Source organism: Strongylocentrotus purpuratus, unplaced genomic scaffold, assembly GCF_000002235.5.
Source record: "Strongylocentrotus purpuratus isolate Spur 01 unplaced genomic scaffold, Spur_5.0 spur5_scaffold_13, whole genome shotgun sequence".
Lineage (NCBI taxonomy): Eukaryota > Metazoa > Echinodermata > Echinoidea > Camarodonta > Strongylocentrotidae > Strongylocentrotus > Strongylocentrotus purpuratus.
Window position 1 is genome coordinate 16,327,410 of NW_022145598.1, and position 19,707 is coordinate 16,347,116.

The window sequence follows — 19,707 nt, forward strand, 5'->3', positions numbered from 1 at the left end:
AAAGCAGTGGATTCTTAACAACACGAACCAATTTAACAGAATGTCGGAACGTTAATTAAATTTGGCGCGGTTGGAAAATGCATCTTTCTACCCTGCGACTTTAATGGTACGATCCAGTAAATTAAAACAGTAAAATGGGTCTTATGTTAAAATTACTCATTAAACAAAACCCAAAACTTCAGTGATATCAGAAAAAATATGTTATATCTTACTAATAATTAAAAAAAGATGTATAAACATTGTGAAAGTGTCGCATTTTACGATAAAAGACACAGATTTAGCGAAGATGACGTCATTAGTGCGCTTGCATCAGGGAATTCAAGGTCAAAATGTCAATTCAGACGCTGATAAGTTATTGGTCGAGCCTTTTTGTTTCCTTTATTCCGACAAAATTATACAATCAATCAAAATAAGTTTGATACCAGAAGAAAGCTAACGATTAGTATTTTCATTAACCGCTTGCCCCAAAGTCTCTTGACCACAGTGAAACGAATGAGAGCTTGCGAGAGCGGCCAAAGTGTGATTGAAACTCGCTATTTGCTCTTCTCCAACGCAAAAAGAGACGACATTGTGCTGGACAAAAGTACAGAAAATTTGCATATGGTCTTTTTATATTATACTTTATGAAATGTTACCCGAGTGACTTCCGGGCGCCCCAATGCTGGAAAGAAACGCACATTTTAGAAAACTTTACTTTTTCATGGAAAAATGCTTATTTGTTTTATGCACGCAAGTCAGATTGAGCGGATGATACAACGTTTCCATATGCCCCCCTCCCTCCCTTATTCAGCGGCTGGCTGAGTCGTTGCGATTTTTTGGGGAATCGTAAAAAAAAAAAGTGTACGCTTACCCCCCCCCCCCCCCCCCCCCCCCCCGCTTATACAGCGGCTGGCTGAGTCGTTGCGAAATTTTGGGCCCGATTTGAAAACCCTCCCCTTGAAAAAATCCTGCGTACGCCACTGCTGTCTTTATTGTCCCGGACATTTCCATTTGAACACAACGAAACTTATTCTTGAGATTTAGTTAAACCCGATCTTGACTCAGTAACGTCTTGTTCTAAATTTGTGTCCAAGATGCACTTGAATTCAAGAGCTTTGTTTGTTTGTATCTTGTGTCTGAAGTCAGTTTCGTTTTTATCACAGCGTACGAGAGTATATTTATATATACTGTTGCCAATAATGTTGCAAGTATTTTATTGTTCAATTTCTTTTAATGACGAGATTGTGAAAATATGATTTCTTCTTAACAGATGAAGTTTATATCTTCTCAGAATTTAATTGAGTAATCTAAAAATTTATAGAGACTGATCAATATACGGTTCCGAAAAGATGTGAACTTTATTGATCAAGACTGTATCTTATATTGTCGCAATAAGTTTTATGAAAAGAGGTAAGAAAATATATTCGAACTTTATACGGGAAACAGTGTACTAGCTCCCCAACAAACATTGTTATAATTGTTATTATTTAAACACTTGATACATGAACAATATAAGCCATTTATGAACAGAATGCCCATTTTCCCAATCCCCGGTTACTAGACTGAGAATTTGCCTTAAAATTCCATAATGTTCCTTGGTCATAAGAAAGAAATCTTCGTTAATGTGTCTGTCTTTATATCCTGGCAGGGCCTAAAATTATGCTAAATATTCTATTAGATATTTTTAACCTGTCACACCATGATCATGACTCAAGGACACTTGTTCCAAATTTGTGTCCAAGACGCACTTGAATTCAAGAGCTTTTGAATATTTGTTTCCATTTTGTGTCTTAAGTTCCGTTTTTATCAAACCGTACTAGAGTATATTTATATACTCTGTTGCCATTAATGTTGCAAGTATTTTTTTGTTCAATTCTTTTTATGACGAGATTGTGAGAATATGATTTCTTCTTAAAGGTAATACAAAGTTTCGGGAATTTTGAAAATTGGGTGGATAGTAATTCTTTACAATTTTCATACATTTGGATGCCCCTGTGGATGTATTATGAGCACTCATCAATTTAACTCCTAAAAAACTTCTGCTTTCGAGAAAAATTGAATATAAGAATTTACCGGTGAATTTTTATAAACTTTCAAATAGCGCCTACGGCCGTACAATGGTAGCTGCGACCATGAAAATCTCAGAATTTGTAGTTGTGATATATAATTTCCAAACGGGAATAGCTAATCGGTCGATTTTAGTCAAGAAACATTGTTGTATAGCTTAATTAATATCTTGACCTAGAGAGGGAGCTATATAACATAAAGAGTTTATTATTTACAATTTCATAACTTTAGACTCGATTTCAACCGCGACAATGATCACTGAATATTGTAGGATCGCGTATGCTTCCAATATGTTCGCTTGAACCAAATTAATGACCCCATACCCAAACTCTGTATTACCTTTAATAGATGAAGTTTATATCTTCTCAGAATTGTATTGAGTAATCTAAAGACTTATAGAGACTGATCAATAAAGTTCCGAGAAGATGTGAACTTTATTGATCAAGATTATATCTTATATTGTCGCAATAATTTTTATGAAAAGAGGTAAGAATATAAATTCGAACTTTATACAGGCAACAGTGTACTAGCTGCCCAACAAAAATTGTTCTAATTGTTATTATTAATACACTTGTTACATGAAAAATATAAGCGATTTATAAAAGAATGCCCGTTTTCCCAATCCCCGGTTACTAGACTGAGAATTTGCCTTAAAATTCCATGATGTTCCTTGGTCAGAAGAAAGAAAGATATACATTCTCGTGCACAATATTATGCCAAAGCAGTATGCAATTAATAATTTTGTACAACCATGCCAAAATATGAGATAACAATATGTTAGCATGCTTAGTAGTTATTTGTCCTGAATTCTGTAAATTGTGAGTTTTATTCAAAATTAAAATATGGCAAATTATTGTAAAACAAAGTTGAAGTGATCTCACCTTACCCCCGTAGATACTCTGTACGATGCAATACTAGTCTCGGCCGAGAGGTTAGTTTTTGGCGCGAACTTCCAGTACATCACCTCAAAATCGTTCGCAGACGGTAGTTGTGGCGAATAGTAACATGTTAGCGAAGCATCCTCGCCCGCTAGGGATATTTCCTTTCCATTCGGGTTCGAGTGGATCCGTAAACCATAAGTGATGGAAGAAAAATCTGATCAAAGAAAACCAATATTAACTCGTTATATGCCACGCAAAATACATGTGCAGCATTGTTTTGTTTTGTTTTTTTCTTTGCCTCATCAGAGGATTTATTGATTATATATATACATGGTTACGTTTAAAGATACAATACTACAAATCAAATTTACATAATCGCAAAGACATTACTATTGTCATAACAAAGAATTGAAATTAAGTTTTGATTTGCAAAGCAATTGAATCATAATGAACATAAAAATTATACTGATAGTTTTGTTTCCCTCTCTTTTTTTTTCTTTTCTTAAATTAAATAACACCCAACAGTTCTTTTGGTAAAAGCTTTCTGGTCATCTTTATGTTTGATTTACTTTCCATTCTTTTTATAATTTCTCTATGGAGATTTTGTTTAGAAGCAACTTTTCTCTTGTCTATCCCAGTTATATTTCGTTTAACCATCAATTTATAAATGGTCCAAAATGCTATTGTAAAGAATAAAGTACAATGACTTTCACAATCTATTTTGAGTAGGTGTTGGAGCATTGTTATTACCACGGGATAGGCATACATACACACGATGTATCAAAGGTTTCGAAATTATTTGACTATTTCCGGTGCCAAATTAATCTATACTGGTTTCACAGTGTTTCACAGAGTATAATCAAGACTTCAAATTGGTAATTTTGCGAGGGTATTATTTTTTTGCGGGATTGTAAGTGTGGCAAACGAGGGTCTGTGTAAAGAGGCGAAGAAAGCAACCAAAATGTTAAAGCCACACTGTTCTACTTGTAGCTACTTGCTCCCTCTATAGAGAAAACAATGCCTAATTGGTGACCATTGGTCCCCCATGATCCTCTTTTTCTTATGATAATTGAGAGCTGAGTTGATGAGATAACCACCTGTCCAGTGACATTGCAGGGTGATCTAATCCCTCTTATAAACTAGTATAGATAAGCTTTGAAAGAGGTGAAAAGCTCCGATTTTGTGTTGTTGTTTTTGCACCAGCTTATAATCTTCAATGTTTTTACATTCTCTTTTTAAACTATTTACTTGGCATTATTGTGTATGTACTTTGAAAGATTTTATTCGAACATATTGTGTTGCATTCATGTATGTATGTTTTTAGGGGCCCCATGGGAGACCAACTGATGTTGAATGAGCTACCCCGTACGAATAAATAAATAAATAAATAAATAAATAAATAAATAAACAACGGACGAATGTATCACTCCCCCAAAACCATCGAAAACGTAGAACAACATCCAACTTTGCAAAAGAGGATTACACGTAACTTGTCTTGCCACTTTGAAAGATCCCTTCAAACTACCTCTTCCCTCGGTAATAAAATGTGATGTACTTATGTCCTGTGTCGATGTATTTCAGATTTCTCTTCATATTCTGTGATTTTGTAAGCGTTATGGAACTTGTTGTTTCAGCGTTCCTAAATAATCCAAATTACGATATTATGATTGATTATTATCTTTATAACCCCCCTAACGTGTTGGGAAGCCCCAAATTCGCAAACAAATTGATGGCAAAATTGTATACACCTTTACAATTATGAATCAATTTAAGTGAAATTTTGCCATCAAATTTTGGGGGTTCCCAACACTTTATTGCTCACCGGTGGTACCAAGCACATAAAGGTTTACGTACCTGAGGATAGGGGGTGAATCTTCTGATATATCAGTCGACAATAATACTTCTTGTGCCAATTTACGGTCATTAAGCCATTCTTACTAGGTAACGTATGAAAAAGACAATTGTATATACTTTTGGATTTGGCTTAGAATTTCTAGATATTATTTGTTAAACCTGAACATGTAAGAATAAGAAAGAAACTATTTTAAATCGTGCATAACTTATTATCGTAAACAAAATATACATACCGAGTACAAGATAGCCACACAGACACAAACACCAGAACATGGTGCTATAGCTCTACAAGCACGTCCAACCACAGCCTAAAACACTGTCATAAATAACTCTAGTTTCCTTGAGACTATTCTCGAATGCAGTTTTCTAAAATGTCAAGCCGCATACCAAGCGCAGTACTAGGCACGTTTGTGTCGTTTACGAAAGTAATAATGTCTGGTTCTGAGGAAGCGAAAGAGCAATAGCAACTCACAAATAATAATGATTATAAGACTAAATAATTTTTTCTTAATTTGACTGAGCAATTTAAATCACTCCTTAATTAAAGAGAAAGACATAAAAGTGATTGAGCATAGGTCTGATTGCATCCTGAGTGTCTCCATACAGTTCACAACTTAATCATTCATATCCCTTGTATATATATATACATATATATATATGTATATATATATATATAATATAAAAGTATTTATCGTACTAATTTTGCTATGTTCATGATGCTTGACTATGATTGAGTGATATTAAGTTTGTATGCCATCTATATTTGTTCATACGATGTATTTATATTTTGTATGTGTTTGCACTTCAGAACCTGAAGAAGGCCGCACAAGCCGAAAGCTCGTAATAAAATTGTAAAGTACAGGTAGGTCTCACGTTCCTAGACCATTTTCTTCACGCCTAATATATATATCTATATATTTTCGTAATTCAAGCATGAAAGGAAGACTGGTTGAATAAGGCCCTTTGTTATATACTTTAGATGTAAGCTTTAAATCTCACATTCTCAAGAAAAAATGATCGGGAAAAATTTATTTTTCACATACTTAAATAATTACGAAACTTGGTAAGGGTATGAATAATGTTACTGTAATAACAGTTAAGCAACCACCTGTCAGCTTTCTTCTCACTAGGGGAAAATTTACATTTTCCACATAAAAGCACATGTACGTAACTAAATTGAAATAAATCAAAAGTTAACAGTTATGTTATAAATGTATCTTAACGTATTACAAACATTTTGAGAATATTATTCTGAATTTCATTTGTATAATGCAAATCAGCTCCATCCATACAAAGTGTTGGGGAGGGGGCAACATATTAAAGTCTATATTATGAAACTTTGCCTTTTAACAACTGGTCAGAACAGCGAGCGCATAGACTTTGGATAGTATGGTAATGACTAGTGATGAGCCTAAAGCTATGGTCACAAATCAGAGCAGCGACCGATCGATCAGTAGCCTGCTAGGTCGCTGCTCTAATTAAGCATCGCCCAGCGATTAGGTCGGTGCCCGGCCGGCGACCGCCCAGGCACCGAGCGTATTTTGGGCGGCGAGTGAAAAGTGAGCAGGCGCCGCCCAAATTTTAACTCCGCGCTAAAACTTCAGCGGCGACCGAGCGATGCCCTAAAAACGAGCGGTGCCTGGGCGGCCGCCGCTCGGCGGCCGGGCCGGGCAGAATTGGTTAAAAACTCGCCGCTCGGCCGCCGAGCAGTCTACTTTTGGGTAATGTGACCATAGCAGAAGCTTTTCGCGGAATTCGCACTTTATGCTAGTATAAAGCTATGGTCACAAATCAGAGCGGCGACCGCCCGATTAGTAGACCTAAATCGCTCGACGGTGAACGCTCGATTAGGTCGGGGCCCGGGCGGCGACCGCCCGGCCACCGAGCGTAGGCTGGGCGGCGAGTGAAAGTGAGCAGGCGCCGCCCTAATTTATATCCGCGCTAAAACTTCAGCAGCGACCGAGCGATGCCTTAAAACGAGCGGTGCCAGGGCGGCCGCCGCTCGGTGGCCGGGAAAAATTGGCTAAAAACTCGCCGCTCGGCCGCCGAGCAGGTTACTTTTGGGTAATGTGACCATAGCATTAGGTATGTAAGAACACAATGGAAATACTAAAGCTCAAATGAAGTGCAAGTTTTCATGGTAAGTGAAAATATAATCCGATTGTCATTATGTCTTTTGCAGAGGGTGCGACTTAGTTACGTCCTTGATAAATATTATGATTTGTGTTTTTTAGAGCATGAAGAAATCAAGTACGAAAACACATAATTAAATCATTTATAAAGGTAGTACACGTATTGGCAGAATACTGTTGTGTATTTGAAAGGAGTTCTTATATGATATTATAGAAAATCAAAATTAAAAAAGAATTTGCATTCATGTTCCTTAAACAGCAGTAAAACAAATTCAAATATCCATGAAATATATAAAGCAGCAGTAATCACGATCAGAAGTGTCCCGATCAATGAATTCACTGATCATGATTTTCCAGCCTCTTCTTCAGGTTTTAGACGTCCAGCAGTCTTTCAATCCAAGTCTGAATATGACAGACTAGCGTTTTTGTGTGCTTTTTTTCCTTCTTTTTGCCTTCTTTCAGTCGAAGATGATTTCAGATGTGGTTGCACTATTCTACTTTGTTCTGAGAATATTCTTGGTTTTGATCTAATATCATTATTTACCATTTCATGTCCAAATACTTGATACCTCATACAATTATATTCTGTATATAGCAGCATAGTATGTTGGGGATAAGGTATCAACATCAGATGCTGCTCTTTGCCGCCTTTGAACAGATGTGCCTGTACCTCAGATCAATCATGCCTTTACCCCTTTTGCTACTATAGATGGAACAAGGGCCTTTCCTCATGTATTGATAATATTCTTCTTTGCTGCACAAAGTTCATGAGAACAATTCAGCGAGTTCTGGGCAGTCAACAATCTTCTTGACTTTTTCAGGGCGACTGGTTTCCCTATTCCAAACACTCTGTCACGTTCAAGCAATTCACGTAAGAAGAGTAGCCGATAAGAGATTACCCTTCTTAAGATGTCGGTTATCTTCTTAATGTCCTACACCGTGTGTTTCCTATGTCAGCCTTAATTCCTTAATTCCTTAATTACATCTTAAGCCTCGGTCACAAATGCCATTACGAACTGCTACGAACGCCGTACCAACGATTTTCAGACAATGGAAATTCGGGAAGACAATGAAAAAAAAATGGAAAATTGTACGAAATTATCGTTCGTACGAACCTTTGTGACCGTAGCATAATGCATAGCCAACATGATCAGCAGATCTGTATCATCGCAGATGAGGACAGTGTTTACCACTTATTTTAATGCTGTATTATCAATCAAGATATCCGAATTTCCGGTGGTATTGATTGCTGTACAGTCTACCTCCTCGAGAACGGTACTAAGCATATTGAATACCGTTTGTTTGATTACTCCGTTGCAGTCACATTTGTTTTTCTTCACGTTCAGCAAAGCTTTATGTGCACACCAAATTTGGTTCTTTGGAACTGTCAGTGTGTCTGCATCAAGAAGCATCTTTGATTACAGGTCTATCTTCACAACCATTGAATAAAATAGTTGCCTTTCAATACCAATGAGCCAAAATACTAAACATACATACACTCTCAAAGATTTGACCCTTGAACCATGGTAGGCATTACAAAAGTGCTCTACCATCAAGAAGTATAGATTATCACCTATCGGGTCTGTCTGATCATTTTTGAGCACATCCTAAAGAACATCACCCAGCCTCTCTTGGTAGCCGAGCATTGGCGAATAAATGATGTTGGGTGAAGGGAAAGTTCATACTTGAAAAGAGCTGCTAGATCTTCCTGCTCGTCGTGGTGCCAATAAGACTCAGTCTTTGGAAAATTATGTCAGGATTTACAAGAATTGATATCTGTTAAAGGCAACCAATATCTTATACATTAATATAATTGGTTGGTTTTTCCTTTGGAATGAGGAACTGTTTACATATTTTACAACCATTGACTCTATTATGGTCTGGCATACAGGTTTTGCTTTGTCGACACTCACTTTCTCATGTGCAGTACTACACCACTCTATATATTATACAGGGATGGGTCATTGCTAAATGGATCCATTTGTTTGAGTGATTCAATCAACTTGTAGGCTTCATGTCCAACTTTGGTCTTGATTTGGATGTCTCTTTGAGGGTCTCGCTGGTGAGCACCGCATCACACTTAACATTTATTTAGCGATCTCTTCCATTGGAAAGTTAAAGGTATTACAAAGTTTTGGTAAATTTTGAAAATTGGCTGGATAGTAATTCTTAAAATTTTGATATATTTGGATGCCCCTGTGGATGTATTATAAGCACAATAAAATTTAGCCTCTAAAATACTTCTGCTTTCGTGAAAAATTGAATATAAAAATTTCGATAAATTTCAAATAGCGCCTACGGCCATACAATTTTAGCTGCGACCACGAAAATCTCTGAATATGCAGTTGTGATATATAAATTCCAAATGGGAATAGCAAATCAGTCTATTGAAGTCAAGAAACATTTTTTTATAGGTTGGTTGGTTCTTCGTTTAGATGGCGCTCTTCAATCTCAAAGATTATTTGCGCCAGTCAATTTCGTGTATAGCTTTGGCGTGGGCTTCGGAAATCAAGCCCACGAGCGACTTTCCTTGGTGAAATGAAATTAATAGTGATATGGTTTTATAAAAAAAAAAAAAAAAAAAAAAAAAAAAAAAAAGCTGCAATATTAAAATTGCATAAAATGCACATAAAAGGCTAGATGGGAGTTAGTTGCAATTGTTAATGGAAAAACCGCAAATACTTCATTTTATATATTATTACAGGATCGATATAAGTTAAGGGGATCCCTGATAGCTTTAAAAGCTATCTAAAACGATTAGTATCGTATATGTAACCCAATAATTCACGAGTAAAAATTGGGTTAGACATCAATAATTGTTTCAGATTGGGGTTGTTCAATTTAATCCTTTCTTTTAAGAGACGTCTATCTTTGTCGTATTTTGTACAATAGAAAATAAAATGTTTAATTGTTTCATCTTCTTGACAAACTTCACAAAGACCAGTATCGTGTTGGTTAATTTGAAAAAGGTAATAATTTAAACTACAGTTACCTACTCTTAGTTGTTGTATCAAGCATTCTTCTCTGCGAGATAGGCCTTGTCTATGTATGGGCTTTGAAACGTCGCTATGCAAAGCATATAAAAATCTACCGTGTTCTGCATTGTCCCATTCTGCTTGCCATAATTTGTTATAATGGATCAAACGAGAGGCTGCCAATTCACTTCTTGTATTTGGTATAGCTTAATTAAACTCTTGACCTTGAGAGGGAGCTATACAACATAAAGAGTTTATTATTTACAATTTCATCACTTTAGACTCCGATCGACAACGATCACTGAATATTGTAGCATCGCATATGCTTCCAATATGTTAATTTGAACCAAATTCATGACCCCATACCAAAACTTTGTATTACCTTTAACCTCGGTACAAAGATGGGATCACCAATGTCCAGGTCAGCCGCTTAACTTCTGTCGTATTTTTGCCTCTTGTTAAAGCACCACTTGTCTTTTCACTTCTCACGAGCTCTTGCTCGATTATGAGATCTGTGCATAAGCCTGTCCATGCAGTTCTGATCACTTCTTCTTCTTCTTCTTTCATGGGGGAATGTAGGTTCATCTTAATTTCCAATACATATCATACTAATTTGCATAATATGCAAATTATGCCATTTCTGTTAATTATATGAATTCAAAAATGTGAACATCATGTTTAGTGACGCAGATAATATTTGTTTCAATACCTAAATAATGTCAATCGGGTACCTGGATTCAATTTTATAGCGATATTGTGTATATTTTCATATGATAATAACTAATTTGCATTTTATGCAAATTATTTATTATCTTGAGACTTTTAATGTTGCTTAGGGGAGCTTACTGAAACGCATTACAGTGGAATAAATTCTTCTGCAATTAGTGGTGGGTTACCCCTAAATATCGCTTGATTGACTGGATTATCACTCTGCGCGCACACACACATACACCCATACACACAACGACACAAACACACACACACACACACACTCCCTCTATTTCTCTCTCTCTTTCTCCACACTGCAACATAACAATCTCTCTCCCTCTCCCCTCTATCCCTTACACACACACTCACACCCACACAAACACACACATCCACACATTCCCTCTCTCTCCCTTTCTCTCTCTCTCTCTCTCGCTCTCTCTCTCTCTCTCTCTATATATATATATATTTCCTTCTCTCTCTCTTTTCTCCAAACTGCAACATGATAATCTCTCTTCCCCTCGCCTATATCTATTAAACACACACACACACACACCCACACACTCCCCCTCTCTCTCTCTCTCTCTCTATATATATATCTCCTTCTCTCTCTCTCTCTCTTTTTCTCCAAACTGCAACATGATAATCTCCCTTCCTCTCGCCTATGTCCCTTATACACACACACACACACACACACTCCCTCTTTATTTCTCTGTCCTCTCTCTCTCTCTCTCTTTCTCCACACTCACCATAATCTCTCTCCCTCTCCCCTCTGTCCCTTACACACACGCACACACACACACACACACCCACACCCACACACATACACACACTCTCTCTCTCTCTCTCTCTCTCTTTCTCGTCCTAAGTTTGCATCGTTCTCAAATACTAAAATAATAAACGAGGATGCGTTCAAACCTCAGAGGCATTTAATAGTAGCGGGGAAAAAAAAATCGTGTTAGGCCAAGTAAAAAAATATACATGTTTAGCGTCCCCGCCCGCTTCCTTTTTTGGGGCCACCTATTTTTTTTTTTTTTAATAATAATTTTGTTACTATGATTAATTTTTTTTTTCTTTAATGAATTAAACATACTGCTAAAATGATCTATTTCTGATTTAAAAAAAAATACCGGCGGCCATCTTGAAAAATAGCCCGACTGTCCGGAAAATGTACCGAGCGGCCATTTTGAGCGGCCATTTTGAAGAAAAAAAAAAGGCCTCCTCCTTCCTATTTAAAAAAAAAACAGGACGCTAAACATGTTTTGTTTTTTGGCCTTATATAGTAACAGATGTAGAGTATAATGGAGTCAAAGCATGCATCGTTACATGGATGAGTCGATTGGTCTTCTCCATTTTAGATAGATAGATAGATAGAAAGTTTATTGGTTTCCACAATATCTCATTTTATAAAGAGTGTAACAACACATTGAAAATGATTATAATATATATATGTTCATACAACACCGGTACACACTACTCAGAATATTGTCCATTAAGTTGAACTTAAGAGATATAGTGGCGGAGCCTATTGAAAAGCAGAGCTTGTTGTGGGTAGGCTCCTTAAACTACAAATGATATAATTAACTAAAAGTAAAGTTTATAAAATACAAATACACGCTAAAACAGGGAAAAGAAGATTACAGGGATACATGAACCGATACTCACAATTAACTACAAAAGACAAGGAAAAAAAGGAAGGGAATATATCTGCAGCTTATTGAAACAATATTACAATACAGTTTGTTCTCGATATGAGTATATTATAAGCATAGTTGGCATGGTCATACCATTATTTACTCATTGTAATGAACAAAAGTATACAGCTTGGAGACAAAAAAAAGTCAGGAATCAGGAATGACAATATGTATTCAAATAATCATATATCAATTTTCTTCTGAGTACATGTACACTTACAGACCATTAAATCACAGAATCGAGAGAATTCCAGATCTTAGGACCTGTGTATATTAAGGTATTTTGAGCAAAGCGTGTTTTCGTTCTAGAAAGGTGATAGGAAAACACATGTCGGGTAGGATAGTCGTGGACTTGATTTCTTTTCTTAAACAAACAAGATAGTGCCTGGGGCAGTTCGTTGTTATTCAGCTGAAACATGAGGCAACCTAATTGTAAATTAAAAATATCCCGAACTCTCAGTACTTTAGCTTTATGTTGCCTTGTGATATTGTGAAATTTGCTGAAAATTATTAGCAATGGTTTTCAACATACAAATAAGCGAGGTCCCCTCTCATTTGCTCTGTACTTAAAAAACTGAAATTTTCATTTTCCCTTAAGAAAATTTCAATTATACATGCACCCTGAATGCAACTATTGTAAATATGTTTATAAACAATCGCATGTATGGAACAAATATATTCCGTCAATAATAATGAAGAGAATAAAGTTTTTTTAAATTGTATGTAGGCCTACAAATCAAATTGGAGAGCAGCTTTCAAGAAACGTCACAGTGTTGCCAAATTGTGTTTGATTGAATAAAACTACACAAATTCTAAATTTTCTTATTTTTAATTGGAATTGGCTCAATTCTCATCGGCCTGATTCTCTCATTTGCCGCTTTTGTTAAAATCAACTTAATATCAAGGTGGATTTTCCTTTTGACACAATATTAGCATTTGGTAGTAGGCATTTGGCTATTTAATATAGTAAGATTAAGAGAGTTAGATACAGGTAGAATATTAAATCACTAATATTTTGTGTTCTTTATTGATTACAGCTTGGGAAGGAACGGTTCTAGGAATGGTAAAAGTAGTGGTGGTGGTGGTGGTAGTGTTGGTGTTAAAGATAAAGTTGAATTCTGGTCATGCGATTGCATTGTGAAATAAAAGGTGTGGAATGGATCAGAAAAAGTTGATCATGTAGCATGTAAGTATTGGTGTGTCCTGCAAGGTTTTGGAGTAATCAAAATCATAATAAATTTGTACCAGTCTTGGTAAAGTAACAAACACTATACACAGAAAGATGTATATGGGACTACACAAATGGTGTCGGGCCTACTTACCTCGATTTCCTTATCTTTCTATGCTCATTACTCAGCCAGTACACATTTTCTATCAAAATTGTTTTAGCAAATGACATTTATTTATAATCTTGAATATTCAGTGTAAGTTTCGTTTGATTCTGTGAGAATTATTATTTTTTTTTTACCAGAACTCAAGTTTATCTTTAATGCTCTTGGTCTTTTTGATGATTTTTCCGTTGTATTTATTATATGAACCCATTTTCCTAAAACGTCAGCTCCAGGCGCGTACCCAACTGAGCAAAATATCGTCCGGCGCAATTTTCAAATTTCAGTCCTGGGGCAAAAATGAAAAAAAAAAAAAATGTGCTCACTACCTCCCCCCCCCCCCCCCCCCCCCCTCCACCTGAGCGGCGCGATTTTCACATTTTCAACCACCCCTATTGAAAAAAGAAAAAAATCCTGCGCACGCCACTGGTCAGCTCTATATTTAATGGACCGAGATACGACCACTTGATACGGTGTGAGCTATCACGTTGGATAGAGTTCTGCTGCTACGTCGGACAATGCCATGAATACAACCCTGTTGGCATCGGCTCTCTGGGTTACTTGCAACGCACATGTATACGGAACAGTGGATATATACGCTTTTCTGAAAAGTAAAAAGAAAGAAAGAAATTAATTGCATTTAAAAATTCAAAATCAGACCTTTTGATCTTTTTGATTAGGGACTAGAAATTGAATGACAAATTCATCCCCTTCTCTCTCTCTCTCTCTCTCTTTTTCTCTATCTCTTTATATATATATATATATATATATAAGCTCTGGAAGGTAATGATTTTTTTGAAGTGGTATAATCTGTAAATAAAACAAATTAGATCATATAAGTCATCATTATTAGGCTATTGATTATACAGGTGTATTGTAATTATTATCAATGAGATTATTGTTATTATTAGTAGTAGAAGTATTATGATCACTATTATTACTATCATTATTATCATTAATATCATCATCATTTTTTATTAACATCATTATTATTATTATGATTATCGTAATCTTAATCATTATCATCACACCACGACACGTCTACGACACATTACCTCATAGCCTGCCATAAGGCTGCATGCACGCTATTGTAATAGTGCTTTGTAGACGCGAGCAAGCTACTGTTACTCTGCTTCTTGCATGATTGCACGCATTCGTACAAATAGCAGTTATTGTTCATGCATGCTCATTGGACTGTGCCTAGTGTTTTGCACGCGCTATTGGTAGTACCATCGCGTTAATCCGATTATCTCGTTATAAATTTGGCACTGGGGGGGGGGGGGACTTGTGGCTTGGCACAATGGGATTTGCCCTGTGGCAGGATAAGAGTTAAGAATACATACCTGTCCATAATCCCCGGGGAATGTGAAGGCTTCGAAGGAAAACCCTTGCTTAAGGTGTCCTAAATCACTGAAGAGTCTTACTGTGCTATCATCTTTACATCTGGTATAGGAAAGATAATAGGTAAAGCAATAAAAAGCGAATTGATAATTTACCCCTACGTTGTGTGTCCAGAAGGGTTTGTTATTCGGACAGTTTATTTCTAACAGTAATTTGAAGAAGTTTAAATTCAACATTTCAGAAAGCCTTTGAGAATTCTGTTGGACAATATTACAAATGACAAATATCAATGACAGTTAGTGCTACTTGATGCATAGTTTGTGTTCAATCATAGTTAAAGTCAAAGTCAAAGTCAAAGACAAGAGTGACAGCTTTAGTTTTGTGTAGCCTCCGGGTACAGAACCCCATCGTAATATGCATCGAAAGCGATAGCTTAGATAAATAAGAGCAGAAAGATGAGAAATGTAATATACAGTGCGTCCCAGAAAAAACGAAACCGAGATTTATCGATGTTTTATCATATCTAAATCATAATTATAATTAATAAATGATACATATTTGTAAAGCTTAGATCCTCCTCTTTCATTTTATGCAGTTCATATTATCAGTGATGCATATTTCACACATGAGTGATTAAAAGCAATTTGAAGAGAGGATACCCAAAAGTCATTTGGCGGGCGGTATCTAAATTTCAAAGAGAAAATCACATTCCTAGAAAGTTCATTTTCTGCCCTTTCACATGACACCTCAATCAGGAAAAATGAGCCAGGAATTACAAAGTTCTGTTTGTTAATTAGTTTGTATTTCCATAATTTAATTAATTCGTTTTCACTGGCTGCCCGACGTAGCAACAAACATTAACTCCGTTTCGTTGACGATCAGCCATGCATGAAGTCTTTCGTCTATTTTGTGCATGGCTGATCGTAAACGAAACCGAGTTCCCGGTTTCGTTTTTTTCTGGGACGCACTGTATACTAAAAACTTCGACGTCTCAAAAAGGGGGGAATGACTGGGAAAAAAGTTTAGGGCATGATCAAATTGATAAGAACACGGCCGTAAGATTCCCCACAACGCAACCTATAGTACTTTCAAAGACCTTGTCCATCACCAATGATACTTTCGAATATGACAATAACGTATAACATATAAACGGAATATGATTTCTATGGGATATAAACCAGAGTATCAATAATGCCCTTGACTTTATTTCTCGAAAGATTTTGCCTATATTATCATTATTTTAGGTATTTTACTAGCTCATATCCTAACGATACTTTAAAGATGAAGTTGAGTTCTGGTCATGCGATTGCATTGTGAAAGAAACGGTGTGGAATCTATCAGGACAGGTTGATCATCTAGCATATAAGAATTTGTGTGTATTGCAAGGTTCTGGAATCATCAAAATGATAAGAAATTTGGCAAAGTCTTGGTAAAGTTACAAACACTATCCACAGAAAGATGTTTATGGGACTACACGAGCACGTGGCGTAAAAATCCTACCCCCGAGTTTTACGATGTTACATGACATATTTAGAATATAAAGGCATTTGAAGAGCCATGCTTTTCAGGGAACATGTCTAATCTGATGTTCTTCCACACTTGCATAATAAGAATGATAACGCTCACAAATTATTTTTCACCTCTTCCCAGAACTCAACTTTCTCTTTAAATGCCCACATTCTACTAAAATTTAAACCCGACGCTTTGCTGAGGCTTTTGTTTACAATCATGTCTAACATACAGAGTTAGTCTGAGGTCTAAATATTCCTTTTGTAAACCTGTTCAGGACAGAGATGCTTCTAGGGCTAAATTGATCACACATTGTTGTTTAAATTGGCAACAATAATATTTTCCTTTCAATGCTACATTGTTCTAATAACATGGAATGTCTCTGAAAACAGAATACATTGATGGTAATTTAGTCGAAAAGCTGACATAACATGGCCAATGTTGATCGAAAGCAATGATTTTTAACCTCTGAACGTATCGCCAATTAAAGGGTTTCAACGCTTACTTTCCTCTTTTTTAAAAATCCTGGTTTCAAACACAAGGTGGGCATGCAACATAGCTGCACACAAAGTTACCTGCAGAAATTGTTGCAATTTCTTTTTATGAATCTGGTACACTCATGTTTAGGGCTCTGAATCCAAAGTGACTGGGCCGGACCAGTTTCAGTTTCATGACGAACAAACGTGATCCAAATTGAGACCCCAAAAAGCAATGCTTGTGAGTGGGGCCCCTGTGGAGGATGGACCTCTCAATCCCAGCGGATTGGCAAAGAGACCAACGTGTTTCAAGGACCTGCGCAATTCAAAACATGAAAGATGGTAGGATACGATCATGGATACTATACAGTCTCACGCGCGCAGAGCCCCCAAAACAAGCAGGTCACTGAGCCCGCCAACCGAGATCAAGAAGTTCGTCTACAAGATGTAGAATTAAATGCTTGTTTCGAAAGTGGAAGAGATTTTAGACTCAGGGCTGTTTCCATCGAATCAGTATGAACTAAAGACTTTTCCTGATATGACGCTGCAAAACTGCGGCGGTATTGTTTTATGACTTGTTTTATGACTTATTTTTTCATGTCTTGTCTTATCCTGTTATGTATTTTTCCTGTCCTTTGTGTCCCGTTTTGTCATTCTTTTCTTCTTGTTCTTTTGTTGTTGATTATTTAGATACTTTAAAATGGTTTACGAAAATATGTTATTATATTATATCTATTTTACTGTGATTATTAAGACACTTTAAAATGATTTATGATAATAATGTTCATATTATATTTATTCTTGGGAACCTACAAAAACAAGCTGTGCTTTCCAGTAGGCTCCTGTTTCATTTCATAATTTTGATCTTACTTTGTCAACTATATTCTTTATTGTGCAAACTATTGTTATATGAAATGAAATAACTACAATCAATCAATCAATCAATCATGACGTTAAGTGTAAAGCCTACCGCACACTATACGATCTGACTACGATCCGATTTTGGAAGAATTTCCAAAAGCATTTGACGTGAAAATTCAAACATATAAAGTTTTAATAACCAGGTATCTGAATAGTCATAAGTTTAATAAGGTCTAAATATGAAGGAATTTTATGCTTCATTGGAGGAGGAAATGCTAAATCAGCTCAGAATCGTAGAGACGTAGTGCGACATTTTTACGACTTGAAGACGATTCGGCTTTTATGCTAACTAGAATAGTTTCATGCACTAAAACACCAAATACTCTTGTCATTTGTAACATACATAAAAAAGAAGACGTTTGTTTAGATTGTATTAGCTACTATAATTTATGTTTATTCAAAACTCAGATCGCAAATACATCGTTTAGTGTGCGGTGGGCTTAATACGCTTCACGGTTTTGTATCTTATAACACATAGCTCGGTGAATACGCGCAAGTCGCTCATTAATTTTGTTGCGCGCAGTTGCCATCAGTCCATTTAAACGTTTAAACAAACGCGGCTGCCTTTTGTGGCGGCGGTCCACCGCGCCATATCTGGACAAGTCCAAAGGACCTCGGAGTCCCACCAACCTGTTCTTGATGAGATCATATCGCACGGCAGCATTCGATTCAGCTTCTGGTGTTGCCCAACACGAATCAATGCTCATAGTTAACTTGGAGGAAACATGTTGTTTAATGGTAACCGCATATAACAGCTTATCCCCAAGCCAAATCTTCTCATCGGATGCCAGTGATGTGAAGGCCACGTCACTGTATCTCTTCAAAGTCAAGTGAAATGAGGCAAACCCTGTTAAAATGGAGAAGAGTTGACGAAAAATGTTAGTTGAAATGTCGTGGTATTGTTAACACTCTACAAAATAGCCTCACGATAGTAGAAACGGATTTCGGATTTATGATAATTTAACAATTCTAACAAAATTTCAACAAATTTTAGTCGTTGCAATGCATTGTTTACGTTCTAAATAAGAATAAATGCCAAGTTTCTGAAATTGATAACATCTGACACTTAAAGAGAAGGTTGAGTTCTGGGAAGAGGTGAAAAATAATTTGTGAGCATTACTCATTCTAATTATGCAAGTGTGGAAGAACATCAGTTAAGATATGTTCCCTGAAAAGCATGGCTCTTCAAATGCCTTCATATTTTAAATATGCATGTAACATCGTAAAAATCGGGGGCCGGCTTTTTACGCCACGTGTTCGTGTAGTCCCATATACATCTTTCTGTGCAAGTGTTTGTAACTTTACCGAGACTTGGCCAAATTTCTTATCATTTTGATGATGCCAGAACCTTGCAATACACACAAATTCTTACACTCAACCCAGGTGATGTAAATGGGTACCTGGCAGGAATTAATTCCTTGAAATGCTAGAGCGCCGCAGTGGCTGCCTTGCTAAAGTCAGGGTAATAATTGGGGCAGCGCCAGGAGCGTCACAACGTGACGGACATGTGCGCTATACAAGAAGCCACCATTATTATTATTATTATTATATGCTAGAGGATCAACCTTTTCTGGTCGGTTTCACACCGTTTCTTTCACAATGCAATCGCATGACCAGAACTCAACTTCATCTTTTAATGATATCTGCAAAGCAATCTCAATTTTACTAGAACATGTTTACAATAGGCAAGCTCAGGGTAAGTCCCACACATTACAACATATTGTTGTATTGTGAATTTTGAATATACGGGTTGATATGGAAATATCATTTCATTTCTTCTTTTTTTGGTCTCTTTCGAGCATTCTAGCTTGACACAATTATCAGATGATGACATCTTAAATGTGA

General features: G+C 36.4%; 2 protein-coding genes across 2 annotated transcripts in view; both read right to left on the minus strand.

Annotated features, from left to right (window-relative positions):
• The window catches only part of LOC100888678, a 30,012-nt gene extending 24,899 nt beyond the window's left edge, over positions 1-5,113 (minus strand). The window contains exons 1-2 of the mRNA XM_003725864.3: positions 5,015-5,113; positions 2,928-3,141 (exon numbers count right to left, since the gene is read on the minus strand). Of these exons, the coding sequence (XP_003725912.2) occupies positions 2,928-3,141; positions 5,015-5,054 (254 nt within the window). The 5' untranslated portion in view covers positions 5,055-5,113. The remainder of the gene's footprint in view (positions 1-2,927; positions 3,142-5,014) is intronic.
• Positions 5,114-13,987: 8,874 nt separating this feature from the next.
• LOC105442019 (oncoprotein-induced transcript 3 protein-like) lies at positions 13,988-18,699 on the minus strand. The gene is made up of 3 exons (XM_030983016.1): positions 18,493-18,699; positions 14,959-15,058; positions 13,988-14,219 (listed from the first exon to the last, which is right to left on the minus strand). Exons 1-3 carry the CDS (start codon positions 18,567-18,569, stop codon positions 14,058-14,060), a joined length of 339 nt encoding a protein of 112 aa, XP_030838876.1. The 5' UTR covers positions 18,570-18,699; the 3' UTR covers positions 13,988-14,057.
• Between the last annotated feature and the right edge of the window lie 1,008 nt (positions 18,700-19,707).

Bases quoted from the DNA above. Each gene is read 5' to 3' on its own strand.
- LOC105442019 (XM_030983016.1), bottom strand. From the start codon at position 18,569: ATGAGCATTGATTCGTGTTGGGCAACACCAGAAGCTGAATCGAATGCT. The intron at 15,059-18,492 runs GTTGGTGGGACT...TTCCTATACCAG, and splicing joins TATGATCTCATCAAGAACAG to ATGTAAAGATGATAGCACAG. The intron at 14,220-14,958 runs GTATGTATTCTT...TTTACTTTTCAG, and splicing joins TCCCCGGGGATTATGGACAG to AAAAGCGTATATATCCACTG.